The 21,276-nt window shown below is 42.7% G+C and overlaps 3 protein-coding genes across 7 annotated transcripts; 2 read left to right on the top strand and 1 right to left on the bottom strand.

The window, feature by feature from the left end:
- Positions 1 to 207: 207 nt before the first annotated feature.
- c25h12orf73 (chromosome 25 C12orf73 homolog) lies at positions 208 to 2,085 on the bottom strand. Of its 4 annotated transcripts, none has more exons than XM_036520464.1 (3): positions 2,012 to 2,085; positions 1,059 to 1,182; positions 208 to 391 (listed from the first exon to the last, which is right to left on the bottom strand). In XM_036520464.1, exons 2-3 carry the CDS (start codon positions 1,164 to 1,166, stop codon positions 299 to 301), a joined length of 201 nt encoding a protein of 66 aa, XP_036376357.1. In that variant the 5' UTR covers positions 1,167 to 1,182; positions 2,012 to 2,085; the 3' UTR covers positions 208 to 298. The 4 variants fall into 4 exon arrangements, with proteins under 4 accessions (XP_036376357.1, XP_036376355.1, XP_036376359.1 ...); XM_036520462.1 differs by having other exon boundaries at positions 1,059 to 1,201; positions 2,012 to 2,084; XM_036520466.1 differs by having other exon boundaries at positions 2,008 to 2,080.
- A 297-nt stretch (positions 2,086 to 2,382) lies between these two features.
- Positions 2,383 to 7,309, top strand: LOC118772040 (G/T mismatch-specific thymine DNA glycosylase-like). Of its 2 annotated transcripts, XM_036520278.1 has the most exons (11): positions 2,383 to 2,465; positions 2,775 to 2,846; positions 3,219 to 3,382; positions 3,545 to 3,708; positions 3,901 to 3,970; positions 4,503 to 4,638; positions 4,907 to 4,989; positions 5,281 to 5,375; positions 5,685 to 5,856; positions 6,464 to 6,613; positions 7,090 to 7,309. In XM_036520278.1, the coding sequence occupies exons 2-11, from the start codon at positions 2,791 to 2,793 to the stop codon at positions 7,212 to 7,214; spliced, it is 1,215 nt and encodes a 404-aa protein (XP_036376171.1). In that variant the 5' UTR covers positions 2,383 to 2,465; positions 2,775 to 2,790; the 3' UTR covers positions 7,215 to 7,309. The 2 variants fall into 2 exon arrangements, with proteins under 2 accessions (XP_036376171.1, XP_036376172.1); XM_036520279.1 differs by lacking the exon at positions 2,775 to 2,846.
- Positions 7,310 to 13,908: 6,599 nt separating this feature from the next.
- LOC118771907 (G/T mismatch-specific thymine DNA glycosylase-like) lies at positions 13,909 to 21,152 on the top strand. The gene is made up of 11 exons (XM_036520059.1): positions 13,909 to 14,028; positions 14,509 to 14,605; positions 14,978 to 15,141; positions 15,735 to 16,054; positions 16,270 to 16,339; positions 16,530 to 16,665; positions 17,364 to 17,446; positions 17,622 to 17,716; positions 18,155 to 18,326; positions 18,496 to 18,642; positions 19,111 to 21,152. Exons 2-11 carry the CDS (start codon positions 14,550 to 14,552, stop codon positions 19,245 to 19,247), a joined length of 1,380 nt encoding a protein of 459 aa, XP_036375952.1. The 5' UTR covers positions 13,909 to 14,028; positions 14,509 to 14,549; the 3' UTR covers positions 19,248 to 21,152.
- The last annotated feature ends 124 nt before the right edge of the window (positions 21,153 to 21,276 follow it).

The raw sequence follows: 21,276 nt of genomic DNA, 5'->3' as shown, positions 1-21,276 counted from the left end.
GGAACCTGAATTCAGTCTCACTTGTATTTAAATAATGTTTGTCCAGTGTGACCTGTGAAAAAGGGTCATCATGTTGCCCTGTTATTTATTTGATTGCACATTTTTTTCAGACTTGACGTAATGTCCCTATCTCTGGCTCATCGAGACTTTGCCAGGGACCACAAACACAAAATGAATAAAACAAGAGAATATACAAATTATCCAGTCTTTTAATCTGAGTCTTTGCACGACAGATTCCACAGTATACATTCACTCAGTAATACTGTACATATGTACATTAAATAAGCAGAGGGAAATGTCATTGTTTCTCCGAAGCATGTTCTTGTCTGGCTTTCAGTCCGAGAAGCTCTGTCCTCAGCTCTCCGGGTTTCGGTGGGATATCTGGAATGGTCTTCCAAAAAACGGACAGTTAGTCAATATTATCAAAGGTCTGGTCTCTAATCTAACACTAAACAATCTCCCTGTGCAATTCTGTTAGCAGTTTCCCACCATCCGAGTTGAATGACATCCTTTTTACTGACATGGCTGGAGTTAATGCATGGCAGGACGGTCAAATCACAGCCAAGTTCACAATTAGATCACCTTTTTCAGCTCCCATCGTGTGGGTGCACTGTATTCTGGTTTGGGCTTTTGTTCAAAATGGAGTTTGAGGTGTTTGTTGAACACTGATTTTGTTTTGGTATTTGAACACTTCAGCTGCTAAATCTTCTTTGTTAAATAAATATCCTACTGATAGTTCATTCCACACACATTTTTATCTCCACACAATAAAACTGCAGTGGCTGTCACTTCATTGGTTTAGGCCCAATTAGACAAGGCGCTAGATAAGGTAAGTTTAATTTACTGAATGCCCTCAAATGAATAGAGATGCCTTTATTCATATCCCTTGATTACAGTACAAGTAGTGACAAAGTGCATTGCAGGAGCAATGTTGAATTCAGATCAATGAATGAGACCAAGGTGTTAAGAGCTCAGAAAGAAAGGAAACTACCATACAGTGTAACCCCTGGAAAAGACTGACCAGATCAGGTGACACAACCGGGGTATCCAACTCTTACCAGGTCAGGCCGGTAATACTGATGGACCACTTCTGCCCCTGCGAACATGGCCAAGATGCTGGCTCCAAGCATTCTCAGGTACCGGGGCCAAGACACGCCAGCAGGCATCTTCTGTGGCAGGGCTCTGGAACCAAATCCAAAATCTGGTACAACGACCGACACAGTAAAGCTGGTCAGAACGTCATTCAGCAGATGGAAATACTGAAAGTATAACTTACATAGCTAACTGAAACCACAAACTAAAATGAATTTGTGCATCTTCATGCCAAACAGCTGAAGCTAAGTAGGAGTTGGGGATTGTTAGTACTTGATTGGGAGGCTTCCTGTGGAGAGTGCTGTAAGTGGTGCTAGACCAGGTAACCTCAGTGCAGTCACTGGGACACTCGCTTTATGAGGTGCCACCCTTTGAATACAACGTTATACCAAGAGTAGTGGTGTTAACACCTTGTCCTGGTCAAATTCCCAAACTGGATCTCCACATCTAGTTGCATAGGTCCTCAGTATAAATCAGAAATGAATTTTCAGATGATCTTCCTTATTAATTAAATAGACAGTTTTACATAAACATACAATAGTAAAATATTATGAGTTATGCAACACGTTAATTAATAATAAAAATATGGCACTCATAAAACAAAGTGCTTAGGATTTCCCTCAATATAGACTCTTTTGGGGCGTTCTGTTCAGGTCTGGTGGTCTTGATAAGTAGGGTCTTACGGGCGACAAAGCGTCATCAAAAATGACAGGGGTTACAGCTTTTTGTCCTTCCCTAAGCGAGTGCGTCCAGAACTCTTCCGCAGCGCAGGATAACTTCCATAGCAGCATCAAGTGAGCGCTGACAGAAAGTCGTACCGAACACAGCCAGTGATCTTAAAGTCATATGCATGGAACTCGATTTTTCCAAGATAGAACAAGCGACAATTCAAATGTATGGATTTACACGACTTACTTACACGTTTCCTCTGTTCTGTCGCGAAGATTCGATTCACCGTAACACACGCGTACGTACTGACATCCTGCGCCTTCTCAGCCAATAGTACTTCGAACCGGAACTCAAACGTTTACAAATCAACTAAACCAAGACCGAAAGGGGGAAGTGGTGCTCTATGAGACATTGTTTTGTGTTCATAAAGTCAATATAAACAGTATTTCATGACAAATATGATAACATACAAATTACATAAGGTAATTACGTTTGGTTCGTAATCAGTTTTGTCCTGTGAGTTTGTTAGGAATTAAATGTGACCAGCACCACCCCCGTTTTGAAATTCGTAGTTGCTGGTGTTAAAGGGCACTGGCTATTCATTGTGTGATTTTAGTGTTTTTGGAAACACTAAGTCTATCCGTTGTAACGCGTAAATGGTAGCATCTTCGTCCTTTTGATGAATTTTCATCATTTTACGGAAGGTATGTTATGTGTTATTGTATTTAATGTGGCGGGAGGTGGCTGGCGTTAATACCATTGTGCATTGCTTGGTACAGTTTCGTGTTTTTCTGTTTTGCTCAATGGGAAGTAGATGATACTATTTGTGCTGTGGTGGAGAACACAGAAGTATGACTGATGAATGCGCACTTAACCTCCGTCAGTGTTCATTTATTGTTATCATCTTAGCAACTACAGGCAGGTAATAAATGAAGTATTTTCACCAAGCTAAAGGATGGGTATTTGGTCAGTGAGTTATTTGTAACAACAACATGAATATTAATTTATTTAAGTAAATCCAACATAAAGATGGAAGAAAAGCAGTATACATCTTTGACGGTCCCCTCGGAGTACCATGAACATTGGTGAGTTATTCGTCTTTCATCGAGGCGTGTGCCTCCGTGTGTGTTTGTAATTGCTACTGCTTTGCTTGTAATGTATAGCTACACTCCGCGTTGTCAGCAGTGTCAGAGCAGACTGTCAGCTCACGATCGGAAACACAGTATCTCCAGCTCGGGTTCGGTTCAGAATAGTTCTGTTGTTTTCTAATAACTCGAAGTTAAAATGAACACACGGCGTGTGTGGGTGACGGAGTCAGTGGGTCATTTCCCCAAATGGATCCTCTTTGTCGGTGTCCTCCACGGACGGCCTTTAAAACGTGCATGCTTCTTGATAGTCCCTTGTAGTCCACATACAGCTCTGCACATTGACTTCACTCTCCTGTCTGTTGCATTCAGGTTTCAGTATATGCAGCACAACCAGGCTCTCCAGGTGGCCCAGTACCACCAGATGGCCACACTCCCTCAGTATATGGGGGCTCCAGACGAGGACAGGGTGATGACCGAATTGATGGTCCACCAAGAACACACCGTACCCCAGGAGCCCCCTGTCCCAGTGCAAGGTATCCACTTCCACCCCACACCCCAATTTAGGATACTTCCCACCCTATGGCGTGGGGTTTACGCTTCACTGTCCCCTTGAAGATAGAAGTTTGTCGTGGCTTCAGGGATTTTACCACCAACAGCGATGGATGTAGGGTCTTAACTCCTCTTCCTCCCTTCAGCTCCAGGAAAGGGGAAGAGGGGGAGGCCCCCCAATAAGGAGAAGGGTGATGAGTCCCCTGCCAAGGCCAAGAGGAAGCTGGACCGCTTCAATGGCATGTCAGTTGAGGAGGTCATGGCCAAGACGCTTCCCGACGTCCTTGCTCACAACCTGGACATCTTGATCGTGAGTGACAGCATACAAGCTGCTTTATAATATGCTAATCATGTGGATGTTGACTGTTGGGACTGTTGGCCAAGTGCCTTTTTTTCAGCCCCAGACAGTTGCCTTTGTTATCAACTTGTTTGCTACGATAACATTACTAGTGATGTTTTGCAGGAGCAGGCTAGGATTTTAAATGCCAGTATTATCTTTCAGATTGGTATCAACCCTGGACTGCTCTCGGCGTACAAGGGACATCATTACCCAAATCCAGGAAACCATTTTTGTAAGTTGCAGGCGTCATTTTTCACCTCATATTTCATGAGATTGTCCCTATTCCATTGTACAACATTATAAAAATGTACAAAAGATGATGTATCGGTAGTGCTCTAATTCTGCTCTAATTCTCTAAATGAGATTGAAAGGCGAACGGACAGTGTCATTTGCCAGCAAAGACAAGGACCACAGATGGACTACGCTCCAACAATAGGGGTGCATGAGTTTGTCAGAGTTTCCTTGTCTCATTGCTCTCAGTTACCCTGCAATTCATCAAGTACCTGAAAGCTGGCATCAGTTGTGTAGCAGCCATCCTCCCATGGGCTTCCACTCCACTGTAGTACAATGTGTGACTTGTAGTGTGAAAAATAGCCATTGGCTGCAAGCAAGTGTGATGGAGGATTGCATTCATCTCTCTCCAGCACTCCTCATTGGAGTGATGAGACGACCCTTGTGAATAATCGGTGATTTCAAAAGCAGAGTTGCATAAAAGGGGGAAAACCTTAATGAGTGAATGAATGAATGAATATTGTTGCCCTCAGGGAAGTGCCTCTTCTTATCGGGTATCACTGAAGTGCAACTCAGTGCCATGCACGATCAGACCCTGCCAGAGAAGTACAGCATTGGATTCACCAATATGGTGGAGAGGACCACGCCAGGAAGCAAAGACCTCACAAGGTAAGAGGAGGAAAACCACACTCTTCCCTCTCATACTCAATTAAAGAGGGCAAAACTATGGATGTCATAAGACAGCAGAGCTTCAAGCTACATGTTTTCAGGAGTCCTAAGTAGAGTATTTGACGTCATTAGGGAAGTTGCAGAAGGATCCTTTGTTTCAGTATTCATACAAATCTGGCATACTAATAAGTTATGGAATGCTTGGTTCATGATAATCATATGTGAGCAGTCACTCGGTATTGAAAAATGTCCATCTGTTTATTTGCAGTAAAGAGTTTCGTGAAGGAAGCCGGCTCCTAGTAGAGAAGTTACAGACGTACAGGCCCCTCATAGCTGTCTTCAATGGAAAGTGTGAGTATTGGTGTCTTTGTGTTTCTAATCATATTAATCAATATTAAAGGGGATATATATATACTTTAAGCATAATAAATGATGATATTATGATAATGTATGTTGTATGATATTTATGAAACATCATCTTTAATATGTACAGTGGTTCGTAAGTTTGTGGGAGGAGGTTGGTTTTGATCACCTTCTCTGAGAAAATGTGGTTGTATCATGTTGTATGCTGTAATTTAAAAAAATACACCATTATAAATACAAGCCTCAACTTGTTTCTATTCTCATTCATTTTCCTTGCAGGCATTTATGAAATTTTCAGCAAAGAGATTTTTGGAGTCAAGAGCAAGAACCTCGAGTTTGGCTTACAGCCTCACAAGATTCCCGATACGGAAACAGTAAGGCACATACCCTCTGGGAAGAAACCACCCCATGAATCTAAGCATGTAACAGAGGCACCCAGTGGGATGCCTTTTGATTTCAGAATCAGAGCGCTCATAGTGTGCACGTGGCAGGCAATAATGTGTGTGTTTGGTTCAAGCCCAATGATCTTGGAGTCAGTGTGGGCCCTGTGATGTCTTTTCTGCATCCTTGTACATCCACACAGTAATGTTCGATAAGTGAAACGGGGTCAGAAGTGGGAACGCTGAAAAGAATGCAGGAAGTGATAGACACCGCTCCCCTCTCCCCTCTTCCTCTTCCTGAAGGTGTGCTACCTGATGCCCTCCTCCAGCCCGCGCTGTGCCCAGTTCCCACGCGCCCAGGACAAGGTGCACTTCTTCATCAAACTGAAGGAGCTGCGCGACCAGCTCAAGGGTGTCGCCCAGAACCCGGAAGTGCAGGAGACAACGTACACCTTCGACCTGGACATGGCCAAAGGTAACGGCACAGTTAGGCAGGGTGGTGGGCATGTGTAACAGTACAGTCACGTACAGGGGGTGTCTATCGGTCTGCTTTCAGAGAAGGTATGGAATGTGATGTCACACTTTTCAGAGAAATCCGCCCCCCTTTAAAGAAAATAATAAGGAAACCAAAGTAGTGCCTAAAATATACCTGATGCCATCATGATCAGGAAACAAGGCTATACACTCTCTGAGTCTGATAAGAGCTCTCTTTTCCCATTATGAATATATACAGTATGTGATACCAAATAAACATGCAAAACATCCAGAAGTTTCCCACATACAGAGATGTATGTGGTAGATGCAAGGTTAATGTGTAATTGGATGTTTAAAATGGGAACAATAAAGAGCAAATAGTTACGTTTCTTAATGTCCATTTATGACTTAGCTTCACAACAGGTTAAATCCTCTCCTAGGATGAAGCTAAAACACTTTAAAATCTCAATTTTTGTGTGCTCCCAGAGATCTTTTCACTGCCCTCTGTCTGCCCATTATCTCCTGTGCTTTCACCAGATGGGTGTGGTGTAATGTGCAAGGATCAGTGTGTCTCACAGTTTTCCCCTCTGCCGTGCTCTGTCTTTCAGAGGATGCCAAGAAGCTGGCTATCAAAGAGGAGCAGCAGGACCCTGGGTACGAGGCGGCCTTTGGCGGAGTGGTTGAATCCTCAGCTGGGCCAGGCCAGAGCAACGGCCACTGTGACTTCCCCTATCAAGGGACCCCTGCCAGACAGAGTGGTGAGCAGCCTACACAGACACCTCATGCTCCCTCTCAGTACGCATTCATATCTCTCTTCCACAGAGGTGTTTAACAAGCTTCCAGACAGGCCTTCATTTGGGCTGTGCTTTCCAGGCAATCTTTCCCTTATCATTTTACTGCATTTGCCATTCATAAAAATTAAATTATGCAACATAGCTGAAAGTGGTACAACTCTGCCATACTAATTACTTTGCGAACCAAGTGTGTGAGTACAAATGATTGGGGGGAAAAATGCTAAACCACCAGCCCTCCAGAAATCATGTTCTGCTTCTATGCACTGCTTAATCAATTTCTGTCCACTTATCTTAACATTGTACTGTGTCAGAGGAGTACCTATTAATTTGTGAGGGTGCAGTTTTCAGTTTAATCAGAGCCTGGTTCACCTCACCACTTCAGTTTCTTGTGGTCAGAGAGCCTCCTGATCAGGTGAAATTATGTATTTTTTCCCATTTAGAAATGGTTGGGAGGGAGACTGCACCCCTGGCAGCCGTGGGCCGGGTCCTGGATGGGCAGTGGATGATGCAATCCTTTGCCGATCAGATCCCCGAGATCGCCGGCGGCAGTGCACAACTCCAGTAGGGGACGGAGACTGTGTTAGAAGGGTGGAGCCTTGTTGGATCGCTCCCAGGAATTGCATGGATTGGGGATTGGCTACCGAGGCACCATGGACCAGTCTCCTGGCAACACGTTTGTGATAAAGGAGTCCTCTTCTCTCACAGCTCACCAGCCTGAGGAGGAGGAACACCTTTTCGAACAGTTCACACAGAGAATGTGAAGTGATGTAAATTATGACTTTGGACACTACTGTGTAACAACAGTAGATTTTTTTATTCTTGTTTTTCCTTTATTTATTTTCATGATTATTTAAAGAATTTCATACCTAATGTATTCAGTTTTTGATTTGAGATTTTTAAAGGATGGGAGCATTTTTGAAGAAAGTATGCTTTTATTTTTATGGTCTCAAATATGGAAGTATGACTGCACACTTAACATTGTACCCTCCCCTTAGTCTATTCAGGGATTTAGAGTGATACTTGAGCATTGTTTTAAGAAGAATGTCAGTCCCTGGGGAAAATTCCCAAAGTCCTGAATCTAAAATTTGTTCCCCTGTGTGTTAGTCCATAAGTTCTTGTCCCACCCAGAGGTTGGTAAAACAGTGAAATGCTGACATGAGGAAAAGGACTTAAATGTTATCATGTTACATTTGGTAAAACACTTGTTACACTTGAGGTTAAGTTGAAGTTATTTGTAGCAAAAAATTATTTTTACAGAAAGCATGTCAGCCTCTATGCTTATTAATAATTCTTTCTTGTATCATAATCATAAGGTTTTATACAAATACAAAAAATACAAAAAAACATACTGGTCTGGGAAACCAGGAGCCATCTTTGTGCACATATTAATCTGGCAAAATGCTGGATCAGCACAAAGTAAAACAAAATTCAATCTACCTCATTGTTTTGCTCCAAACAGAATTGTCTTATAACAGGCAACAATCTAACCTGTTGAGGTTGTAGAGTTATGCATCTTTCATTAAATATTCTATCAACAATTGTCTTGTCTTGCTGTTTTAGACTCATCAAACATGATATATGCTACATGTCGATGGTCAGTTGCTGGAAGTGAAAAGGATTTCGACAAAGAGGAGACAATTGAATCTGTTAATCAGATTTGGAGTTTCAGTCCCCTGGTTCACATTTTTGGGTGCTGTGTTCATCTCTTTATTTTTGTCTTGTACCATTACTGTGGGCCACATTTGGAAAATGATTCTGTGCGAGTTGTGAAATACAGAGTGGTTTTAAGGGATCAGAAAAAATACACAGGGTTTACTGGTCTGATGGGTCAAGCTAAGATTAAAAACTGCTGATGTCACAATGTGCGTTTGTCCCGAATGCATGTGTAATTTTTTTGAATGAATATGTATTACTGGGAGGAATGCCTTAAAACTGAGACAGGATTTAGTTTTTTAGTCTTTTACGCATGAATCAGAGGAGAGGCGATTGGAGCAATGAGGGGACCAGAACAGTGAGACAAGGAAACCCTGCCGACGTATCCACCCCTACATCAGCAAAACAAAGCCAGCTCCGCCGCTGTGAAATCCCGGTCTTTGTCAGCTCATGACATAGGTGAGATAAAACCCATTCCCTGGGGCTCAGCCTGCACTCGAGGAAACATATTCCTGTCTTAAGCACATCCCTCAAATGTTCCTGGTAAATATTTAAGAAGTCAAAACAGGTCTTTTGCTTTTGCTTTTGGAACACTGTGTATCATTGCATAAACTCAGGACCTCAAAAATGCTGAATAAAACCTTTTGTTTTTGAAGTCTAAGGTTCCTTTATAGACTTTATCAATATATTAACTGCATGTGTGTTTGTGTGTTATGCACATTATTTAAGCTGATTTGATTTGAAGTACCCACCTATACTGTGGGGCTGTGGCTGCTGCCCTCATTGAAAGTGAAGTGTGAGTCTTCGTCCAAACCATGTGCGGTGTACTTTATACATTTTATTACTTTATTATTTTTCATTTAACAGGCACTCTTATCCAGAATGACATACAAAAGTGCATTCAGTAGTTTTAGTGAAAGAAAATAAATGGAAAATAGGATACAATTTAAGACATCCATGGATGTGCCCTAATATATGCAGACCTGACATCACAAGAGAGAGAATTCTTTATTTAACTGAAATGGTGCTGAGATGGAGCCCAACCTTGTCATTCTGGATTTGCATCACTATCCTCATGCTTAATTAAACTTTATAATCTTCAGAAACGGGTTCAAGAGGAGGCAGCTGTTGAAATTTTTCCTCATGTGTGATTGGATTAAGTGACAGACACATAGTCTTGTTACTGTCATGCTGACCTTTGAAAATGCGGTGGCCGACACTTGGTCAACTGTGACGGCAACTGAAGTGCAGCAAAACAGAATTTTGTGCAGCTGTCCAAAAATTTGAGTGGCGGCATCAACTTTTCTTGTGAAATGTGAAATGCTAACGCCATCTAGTGGAAAGTGTTGTACAGTTTTACTTTTCCCAGAGCTTGCAGCAAAACGCGTAGCCAGTGCTTGACTGTCACTTTTTACAGTTTCGCCGGCAAACTAGAAGGGTGGAGGGGGCCAGAGATGAAGGGGAAAGCGGTGGCATAGTGTCACAGATCAACTGTTATGGAATAAATTGTAATTGACATGATATGTATTTTTGGCGGCCCGATGTCTTATTTGAGTTTAGATGTTGTGGTGGAAAAGCCATGGCAACATCATATAGAATATGATGTTATAAGGGGTTAGAACGGAATGGAATACGATGTCACAAATGATTCTCAGTAGACATCTCCCTCAATGGATTGTCTTAATAACGCTGCGAGTTATAATTATCAAACACGTGTAATATCAACATTTATAGAAATTTGTAGTAGTTTTGCCGTGTAATTTTTGCTAACGTCTAAGTCTTAGCTGAGACAGCAGCCGCCGCACATTAATTGAGGCTAGACGGTGAGATATATTAGCTCAGACTTATTTCAATATCATACCGAACATGTACGATAGCGCATTATTCTTCGAGAATTAATTTGTACCGTGACAGTAGCATTCTGTTTTCTGCGATCTTTGTGAATCAAAGTATCGTACACTTTTATAACACTGTTTTAGAAAAACAATGCAGTTAGCAAAGTTTCATCAATATTTGGTCATTTAACACTACTACTACTATTACTACTAATAATAATTATAATAATAATAGTAATAATAATAATACATTTTATTTGTAAAGCGTCTTCATAATATTAGTGAACTGATTATTGAATAGGCCAACAAAGTTTCTAAAAGCCTGGAATATGAAGTTGCTTTCCTTCTATGATCAGCGCAAAAGACTGTATTTGATTCGCTACCTGAAGTTTCATTGATCACAAATGTAAATTATTTTCCTGTTACCCCTTACAACTACAAGTTGATTTACCCATCGAGTGTGTGTGTGTGCATGTGTGCTTAATCAACGTACCCGCTTCATGTTATGCTGTCCAATTCCTTTTGTAACGCTTTTTGTATCACATAATAGCACAAAACTGAGTGGTTTTCTCTTTGCAGATCTCTGTCTGTGGGACACAGCAGGATATCTAAATCGCATTTGGTAGAGCAAAAAATGAGCATGTGTCTCAAAGGGCAGAAGGAAGAAATGGAGAAAAACGTAGAAAGTATGAGTGAAGAAAAGCAGGGAGAGAGCGTGACAGAGCCCACTGCCCCTGTTCAAGAGATCCAGAAAAAGGAAGAGGCGGGGAATGAGATCGTGGACACAGAGCTTGAGAATATATCAAAGGAAACAGAAGGGTGGGCGAGTGTGATGGAACTGGTGGATATAGAAACAAATAAAATCACAGAGGAACTGACACGCGAGAAGGAGGAGTGGAGGAGGATGATCAAGAATCTGGAGGAAAGCAAAGAAGTGCTGGAGATGGAGACAGAACTGGAGAGGAGGAGAGAGAGGGAAGTGATGGAGAAGATGAAGAAAGAGATGGAGAGAGAGAGGGAAAGGATGAGGGCGGAGAGAGAAGAGATGGAGAGAGAGAGGGAGACAATGAGGGTGGAGAAAGAGGAGATGGAGAGAGAGAGGGAGAGCATGAGGGACAACGCAGATGAGCTGCTGCATTTGATTGAACTGTTAGAAACAGAATTAAAGGACGCTTTTGAGTAGCTCAGTGGTTATGGTGCTTGCCTTGACTGCAAGCTGAGCTGTACATTCACAGTTCAGTTCCAGCCCTGCCATCAGCCAATGGTGACAAATTGGCTTTGAGTATATTCTGCTGTGGATAGGGGTGGATATGTTGACATGGGTTACCTGTCTCTCCACTCACAGGAACCCTGTGAGTGATGTTTTTATCCATGGTTTTATTTCAATTCAATAACAAATGTAAATACTTGTAGTCCAATAAGCTATGTAACAGCTTGTTTAATACATAAAATGTGTGGCACTCACATAGCATGCTTCCTCTGGTTCCTCGCTGGTGCCTTTCTGTCCCTCCCTGACTGTTTTCACCTGGTCTTCATTTTCTTCTCATGTCTACAAAACTATTTTGTGTTAGCAGGCATTTGGTGTTTTTGGAGAGAGGACACATCATAGATTTTGGAGATGTGATGGTGGCTCTTCGCATTTAACAGAGATGAGTTTAGCTTTAAATCTTTCTTCATTAAAAATTACTTGAGGGACATTTATTGAGGTCACAATGAAACAAACTGAAAATTCAGCTCCAAGCAGACGTTGCCCAGATGTTGCAAGTCTAGGGTCAGATTTGTTATCTTTATCTTTATCTGTCCTTATCTAAAGCTTAGCTTATAATAGTTTGAAAACCAAACCTGGGACCAGCACATATGGGTAATTTCTGCCTTAACTGAAAATTCTTTGTACAGAGCTGTCATGTGCTAATCCACATTTTATTTTCTAACATAACATAACTTTTTAAATTATGTTTATGCATTTTGATGGGGTCGAGAACACAAAAACATAGTATAAAAATAGAATATGTTCTTAAAGTTCTTAAATCAACCACACTGTAAGCAGCATTTCCCTTTCCCACCACCACTGTGTTTATTTATTTTCTACTGTAGTCTGTGTGAATCTTGCATTCAATTTGAGCAATGAAAACAGTGCACACAATGAAATATTTCATGAATGTAATGTAATCTCGGTTGTTAACCACAAAGGTAGATCCTGTCTTTGATGTTCAAGATACAAAAGCTTCACTGGTTGCTCTGCTCTCTTAAAATCACTGGCGCAAGTGCTTGGACCCACCCTGCGGCCAGTCCTCGCAGGCATGGAGAATTCTCTCACTGCAGGCCTGCTGATCTTTTTGGGACCTCTGGTGAATGCTCATTCCAGCCCTTTCCTCAGACAGTGTGAGCAGCTGTTTCTCGGCTCTCTGTCTGACCCTCTGTTTCCATCCAGAATGTCTTTGGGGCATGGAGGCATGTCATTCCAGCTCTGGTGAAGGTATGCAGCAATTTCCCTGAGAGCGGTGGGGGGAGAGAATAAAAGAAAACGTCTTTCTACCAGGAGTGTGTCCTCTCTGAGTGCGCTCTCCCGCCCCCACCCTTAGCAGTCCCCCCCCAGACTCTCAGCACACAGCTGAAGAACCCTGGGAGCTCCTCCAGGCCAAGCCAAGAGAAGTTGGCTGTGCAAAGCCTGTGCAACCCACGGCCCATTCCTCCCACCTGCATTAGAAGTGGCGTGGCGGCCTCACCGTCCTGCATGTGTTGACCAAACCCTGGCCTCCTTTCCTGAAGCCGCAGCCAGTGACGAGCTCCCCAGATATGATCATTGTTGCTATCTCTTTGAGAGAAGGGGAGGCTTGGGAGCCTGAAATTCAGACCTTCCTATAGACAGATGGTATGGTTTTCATGAGTAGAAATTGTTTTGATTTAAATAAGTTTAACCCATTTTTTCTTGATTGCATCTAATGTGGTAGAGTTACCTTTGAGTACATCCCATTAAATTATTTTAATTGTATGAAAGAGGTTATGTTTTATAAAATTATTTTGATTTAAAAGAAAGAGATTCAGTATCTTTTTTAATAAAAGTTTGCATGCTAACAACATAAAAATTATGTCATCACGTAAGACAACTGAGAAAGATGTGATACGCTGTCGGTAGTTGACCCTTCATGACACTGGAACATTTGGTAACCATGCGTAACAAGCTGCAAAATAGGTTATAGCTGCAGTTATAAAAGAACATTTCTCATCTGTTTCAAGTTCATCAGATCATACTGTTCGAGAGGCAGAGATGGGGCTTCAGGGAGGAAGATCAGGAGGCTTTCAAGTAAAAGCATGTTTATGAAACGTTTCCTGGTGTGCATGTGTTACAAAGATGGACCATTCTATAAAAAATACTGTAAAATCAAATTATGTGTTATATGATATGGGAATCTGATCCCAGATCAGCACGGAACGCCTGACTCGAGCGCTCCCATTTAAACCTTCAAGCTAACTTGCTAGCCAGCTATTCAGAAAAGAGTCATTGGTACCGGCTAGCTAGCAAGAAAATCCCAGAGAGGGAGGTGGCAACATATGAATCTGTGGTACAGCAACGTTTCAGAAAGTTAATTAGACCCTACATGCAAGGATATTCATAACAGTTATCATGAAAATCAATATTTCCGCTTTAAACATGGTACTCAATCTACTGAGGTTATAGCTTCTTGACAGCTCACTATTCCCCGTACCCCTAGTTTTCGAAAATGGTAGCGTCTGGTGTCAAAGTTGACGGGTTTGTGTTTTGCCGTAGGCGAGCTACTCTTTGTTCCTGTACAGGGATGATAAGTCCCGTACATTTTATATTATTCAGCAATTCATATATCCTCTGCAACTTTCATGCATGAAGCGAATTTTCGACATTATTTCTAACAGGTATGTAGCTGGCGTACGAGTGTGATTTGTGATTTGAATGTCTTAATGGGTGTATGGATTAGCATTTCGTTATTCAGCTAGCTAGCTAGCTATGCTTGGTAGTAGGCCATTCAATGAATTGACTACCTAGCTAACTCGATCTGTAATTTCCCTAGCTAAGTAGGTTCATTTTTCTTTAATCACATACTGTAGTATACTATCTGTTGGTTTTAGCATCATGTCGGGAATGACCCTAGTTTGTTGGAAGTGATCTTTCGCTAGGTCGCCTAATTTTTTGTTTCACTTGTTATTATCTTAGCAAAAGTAGTATTTATTGATAACCATCTACAGCCAGTTTTTGTGGTCATAACACAATGGCTAATAATCTTGATAATACGTTTGAATCCTGAAAGTCCTCTAAAAGTTGTATGATTTAAGGTTTCAATTAGCTACAACAAGGAAGTGGGAAGATTAGCTAACGATTTTTGGTAACATCAACAGGAATATTACTAACCCATTTAAGTAAACATACCACCATAAGGATGGAAGAAACGCAGTGTTCATCTCTAACGGGCCCTGTGGATTACTCTCAACATGGGTGAGTTAACTGGACAGTTTGTTATTCCATCTGAAAACGTTAGAATTTCAAAAAAAAGCTTACTCTTACTTATTATAAATTGTCCAGCCTTTTCTTTGTAACATTAAATGAATTTAACAATAGTTACACGAGTAACTTGTGTTGTTAACTGGATATTAGTACATAGCAGTTTATAGTGTTTTGTTAGAAACACTGACATGAATGCTCTCAAGCAATTTATTTCAGTTTTTCTGCAGTATAACTTCCAGCAGACTGAATTCCTGTGAGCAGGAGTTGCTTCTCTTTGTGGACGCCCTCGTCTTTTTGAACGCACACGGAGTTTTAGTATAAACGTTTAGGCTTTATCCCTCCCTCCTCTTCCTTCTTGAGCAGTTTTCAGTACATGCAGCAGAGCCATGCTCTCCCGGCAGTACAGCACAACCAGATGGCTAACGGCATTGACCACATGGAGGGTCGGTACGAGGGCCGACCGGGGACCGAGATGATGGTCCCCCAAGACCCCAACGCCCCCCAGGAGCCCCCTGCCCCAGTGCAAGGTATTCACCTCCATCCCACATCAAATAGTAAATGTACCATCCCATAAGGTGCACTATTTTTTTTTTTTTTTTTTTTTTTTAACACATACCCTAATACCAAGAACCACTGACCATGTAACTTACATTTGACTCACATTTCTTATTCATCCATGTAGCTGGATGTTCTCAGTTTACTGAAGCAGTTAGGGTTAAGTGCCTTCAAGTTACAAGACTACCTCACTAACAGCTACTCCAGAGGCTTGCCCCTCCCCACATCTCTGTGCAGTGGCACCTGTATTATGTCAACCTGCTACTTCCTGTTCATAAAAAGGGCCATAATCTAAAACGCTTTACAGATCTCTTAACTCTCCAGACTCTACAGTTCAAGAGACGTGGCTGCTTTTTGTAAAGTAAATAAAGCACCATGTTGACCCTGAATTGGTGATTCCAGGCCTCTTTTGTTGGCTGTTTGTGTGAATGCGCGGCAGCACGTTTGTGATATTCTCTTAGATTCAGCAGGTTTTGGGTTTTGGATTTGGCAGTAGCACAGCAGAAGGCCCCCATGCCTGAACCGTGGTTGGTGTATCGCACCGCCTGCTTTTCCTCTCCCACAGCTCCCGCGAAGGGGAAGAGAGGGAGGCCTGCGGGCAAGGAGCCCAAGGCGACGGCCGGCCCAAAGCCCAAGAAGGCGAAAGAGGCGACGGAGCCCCGGGCCAAGCCTGCCCCGAAGCCCAAGAAGGCCGCGGAGCCCAAGGAGCCGAAGGGGAAGCCGGGCCCGAAGCCCAAGAAGGCAGTGGAGGGCAAGCAGGAGAAGATCGATGAAGCCTTCAAGAAGGTCAAGAGGAAAGTGGACCGCTTCAAAGGCATGACTGAGGCTGAGGTCATGACCAAAACCCTGCCTGACATCCTCATCCCTAACCTGGACTTTGTGATTGTAAGTTCACGGCTCATTGTGAAGATGCACTTGAGGTCAGATAAGAAGAGCCTCATTACAGGGGCTGCTGTTTCAACCTGAGATGGCAGTTATAATCAACAAAATTGCTTTTGTGAAGTTCAGTCCAATGTACAATGCATTTTTCTGTAGTAGTCAGTTAGGAGACTGCATTTACTGTAAACGGATCCATTTGGTGACACAGATTTGTCTTTCAGATTGGAATCAACCCGGGTCTGATGGCAGCCTACATTGGACGGTGGTTTCCTGGCCCAGGAAACCATTTCTGTAAGTTACAGGCTGTATTTTGCATGTTATATATTATTTATATGTTATAGAACATGCCTGTCATACGTTTATCATAGAAATGTAGAATATAAAATAAAAAACTGCATGTATAGCAGTAATAGCAATACAGTGCTTCCCATCAGAGTATTGCCAGTGCATTTAGTTTATGAGTGAATATTTTTGCCTTCAGGGAAGTGCCTCTTCATGTCTGGGATGACCGAAGTGCAGCTCAATCACATGCATGATCAGACCCTGCCCGAGAAGTACGGCATCGGATTCACCAATATGGTGGAGAGGACCACGCCAGGAAGCAAAGACCTCACAAGGTAAGAGGAGGAAAACCAATTATACAACTTTATTAAAATGTAGCAGTTTCAACAGAGATGTGTTTGTATCATATGGTCTGCAATAAGGACTTCAGAAAGACAGACTTGCATGACCCTTAAGGAGAGTTGGACAGCCTTTGTATGCTGCCACATATTTTAGTTCAATACTTTGGATGCTTCAAGATCCAAATGTTTTACTGCAAAAGTAAATGTAATGCCTCAAGGTGGGGACCCATAATGAACATCAGTGTTCAGGTACTGCAGAGCGGTGTGTTGAATTATTGGTCCCTTTCATTTTCATGATGGGCAGTTAGTCATGAACTATGATCTGAACTTTACGTGGATAATAATTTTTCAGTCATATAATAATAATATTTCAAGAGGAAAGCCAGGTAGGTTTCCTGTACCAGTAGGTCTCTGGTGTTAAACACAAAAAGAGGCAATACTGAGGCTCATTGATCTGAGAAAATGAGGGTTATTTCCCTATGGTTATTTCCCTATGTTCAAATGCTGTGGATGTGAAAGTACGTTTGTTAAAAATATTGCTCTTACAATCTGTCATATAAATAGCCCAAAAGCTAGAGAGTAGTGTATGAAATCCACTCTATGTGTAATGACCGTTAAACGTGTGTTTCATTCGGTTGGAACTTTATGCTGAACACACAGCATTTAATGTTTTCTTTATTATTTACACACAGCAAAGAGTTGCGAGAGGGGGGCAAAATTCTGCTGGAGAAGCTGCAGAAGTACAAGCCTCTCATCGCAGTCTTCAATGGGAAGTGTGAGTATTAGTTTTGGGAATGAGTATGCGGTTACATGATATGTGTCATAATTTTCTACGTAGTCCTGGGAATATTGACAGTTGTCGCTTGTACAAAAAGAATCAGACACTGACAGTATTTCAGTAGCAAAATCAAAATCCATTTTGAAATGCTGCTGCTGTTGTTTCTTCCCAGGCATTTTCGAAATGTTCTGCAGAGAGATCTTTGGGGCGAAGCCGAAGAACCTCGCGTTTGGCGTGCAGCCGCAGAAGGTTCCGGAAACAGACACGGTGAGCGCTCCATCCTCTAGCCGCAGTCACTTTGGTCAGAGGTCACCGAAAATAATAAGCTTCAGTTCCCTGCATATCATGGTTCGCATTTGCTTTCCAGAATTCAAAGCAGTCATGCCATATGTCTGTCTGTTTTGGAATGCCTGTTACGGTTTTCAGGGGAATTTTTTGCACTTACGAGAATGTCTGTTGGACTCCAGATCAGAAGCGCTTGTAGCAGGGCTCAAAGATGCGGTGTTCCTCTCAGAGTGTAATTATCCTGGTCTTGGACTTGGAGCTGTACTGATACGGGATATTCCCGATTCTTGTTTTAATGAGTCTGTAAAATCCCTGCTCCATGTCGAAATGCAGTTGCACATTAATTGTCAATGGATGCGCATGCCATCTGGGACAGGGAGCGGAATTCTGTGATTGACAGCAGTATCTCCGCTTGTTCAGGTGTTGTACCTCATGCCCTCGTCGAGCGCACGCTGTGCCCAGTTCCCTCGCGCCCAGGACAAAGTGCACTTCTACATCAAGCTGATGGAGCTGCGCGACCAGCTCAAGGGCGTGGTCTGCAGCAAGGAGGTGGAGGAGATAAAGTACACCTTCGACCTGGGCATGGCCAAAGGTAACCGGACATCTGGGTGGCAGGGCACGTCAATAATAAAGTTCGGTTTTCTCACACATCCAGAACAGGAATGAGTCGTCGTTTGGGGTCATTTCCAGAGGCCTCAGAGGAGACCCTTTGCTTTAGAATGCTTTGATGCATTTTTGTTCCGTTCCTCTCCGCTTCTCAGAGGATGCCAAGAGGATCGCCATCAAAGAGGAGCAGTACGACCCCGGGTACGAGGCGGCCTACGGCGGGGCGTACTGCGAAGGTGGGCCGGAGGGCGAGCAGCTCAACGGCCACTGCAGTTTCTCCGCTGGAGACGCTGGAGACACTGGTGAGACCTCTGGACCCACACCAGAAATCTCCTGCACTCCTTCAGGAGAAAGCTGTGTTTCTCTCAATTTCTTGCCTATTTTCCACAATCGCTGTGAACCCATCCACGTGGGGTCCATTTCACTCTTAATAATTTTCAATATTAGTTTGTTTAAGTTTTGTCTGAAGCAATACTAAATACTAGCCAGGAAGTCTTTCTAGGATAGGAGTTCCAGATGCCAGCAATACATGTTCAGGTCATGACCACATTGTGGAGCTGGCACATGTGCTCACCAGACCCAGCCTTTGACCCAAAGAATTTTGTACACCTGTCCATTTTACATTTGGGAAGGGATAACTGACAGCGAACTGGGTTGTTTTTAACTTTCCCTTTCAGCGCCTGATTATTGAGCAGGGGATGTAATTGATTGCTTAAACTGAGTCTCGTCAATGGTCCTTTTTTCGAATCGCGTGTCTTATTTTCTTTCAGAGGGGACCGGTAAGGAGGCTGCGCACCCCACTGCGGTGGGCGGGGTCATGGATGGCGAGTGGATGACGCAGTCATTCACTGACCAGATCCCAGACATCGGCGGAGCACGACCCCAGCTGGGGGCGGAGAGTGTGTGAAGTGGGTGGCGTGGCTTTTTCGGACTCCACACAGGAAGAGGATGAGGGCTGCAGTTTTAATGCAGTTTCCTGCCCAATACTTCACACCTCAGTTGCTTATCAGAAGAGTTACCAACGACGGGTTTGCCTCTCTCAAGACCCAACGGCTACATACGAAACAGGAAGAAGGAAGCCGTAGCCGTTAAACGTTCCCACTATGAGTTATAAATAGAGTAGTTAATCATAATGGACACTACGTTTTAAACATGGTAGGTTTTTTAAACGTAACTAATGTAATTCCTACATTATTTGTTTTTAAAATGCAATGTTTAGTGAGCAAGGAGATTTTACAGAGAGATTTGCTCCTTAGTCTTGTGTGTGTAAGTGATAGTCCCCCTTGGTTTCATTTTGGTTTTCTTTCCACTGTCGTGTGAAATCAGGGATTTACAATGATACTTGATTGATGGGTCTTCAAAAGAAGGACATTCCACAGGGGAAAGTCCTGAATTTGAGTTGACTTTTTTCTCTTTTTGTATATCAGTTGACTCTGGGCTGGTGCTGCTGTTGCGCCATAACCCTGAGCTCTGTCAGCGTTAACTGTTGGCATCGTCGATTGTGGGTGCAACACTTCAGACTCCACACTTAGGCCAAAAGTGACCTCTGACAACCTGGAACGTATGTTACACAGAGCAAAACCTGACAATAAGTTGATGTTTTAACGTTTATATTTTGGACAATTGTGGAAGCTTGGAAGAAAGGATAAGTGAAAATGTAGAGGCGTTTTTATATTAAAATCATGTCACTCAGCATTTCTCGGAGGAACATGTCCTCGTACCACAAAAACACAGTGTATCCAGAAACGCAGAATACCAAAATCTCAGCTTTTGAGAGAACGCCAGCAAGATCTAGAAATGCAAAAACTGTTGCTAGCACAAGGGTCAAGCCCCTGTCTGTCCTGGTTCATCTGCTGCCAAATCAACTTGGGTCAGTTAGGGATAGTTAGCTTAGGGCCGGAGACACTTGGTGCCTCTTCCCTGTCAAACCACTGAAGAGCGACATCTTAAAGGAGTAAAGCATGTGGCGAACGCTCGGTCAGACCACGTTCGGCTAGATGTAGTGAGATCAAGCAGGCGATTTCATGGAGAAGATGCGCCAAATCTCTGCTCAGGCCTTTACTGTGTGTTCACAATGTTTACATCTCTTGGTGCTGCTCCTTGGTTTTAATTTTGTAACATCTCTGGACCTTTTAAAAGAACTGTGCTGTCACTACCACTTTTCTATTTAAGGCTCTATGAGGGATTTTTTTACAGACTTATCTGTAGGTGTATTCATTCATTTCAGTAGTTACAGGTGTCTCTCTCAGATTTCTTTGTACCAAATATAGCTGAATTATACATTGGAAGGGCTGGGTAAATGTCAATGTGGAAAAGGATGTAGGTTCATGAATTAACCCACTGAATGAAGCATCATTCGTAAATCAAAGGAGAAGAACAGTTTAGGTCTGCTAACAATGGTTGTTTCACGTTTCCGAAATAAAATGCCATCCCATACGGGCCTTTTTAGTGCTGCGGTGATCTCCCAGGCAACTGCACAATGCGGATGAGTAAGAGTGATGATGTCACCTTCGGGGTATCTTGAATGTGGGCGCAGCACTAGAGTCTACAGAGCGGAGTTTTTGGACACGTGACCAATCAGGTTCTCCTCAAGATCGTCAAGATCTCCCGTGTTCCCCTTCCTCCAGTGGTCTTGAGTTATCACCACAGTTCTCACACTGGTACTGGTGCTCTCTAGATGCATTCACTAAACGGTCTTGCACTCGACTTTGCAGTGGTTAAAATTCATTCAATGTTGTGCTTTTGTAAGGACACTCAGATCCAGTTCGTAATGGTGCTCTGAACCACAGTGGCAGCTACTCCACCCTTTTGAAGTGCGTCGTGTATCTGTTCCATGCTCAAGATGACTATGAATAAATAAAAGCTTTTGTCAAATGTCCTCAGTGTCACTTTTTATTTCAGTTTATTAGCCTGCTAATAATGCACATTTTCTTAAC

Source organism: Megalops cyprinoides, chromosome 25 (assembly GCF_013368585.1).
Source record: "Megalops cyprinoides isolate fMegCyp1 chromosome 25, fMegCyp1.pri, whole genome shotgun sequence".
Taxonomy (NCBI): Eukaryota; Metazoa; Chordata; class Actinopteri; order Elopiformes; family Megalopidae; genus Megalops; species Megalops cyprinoides.
Note: the sequence above shows the minus strand (reverse complement) of the source record. Positions and strands in the feature narration are given on the sequence as shown.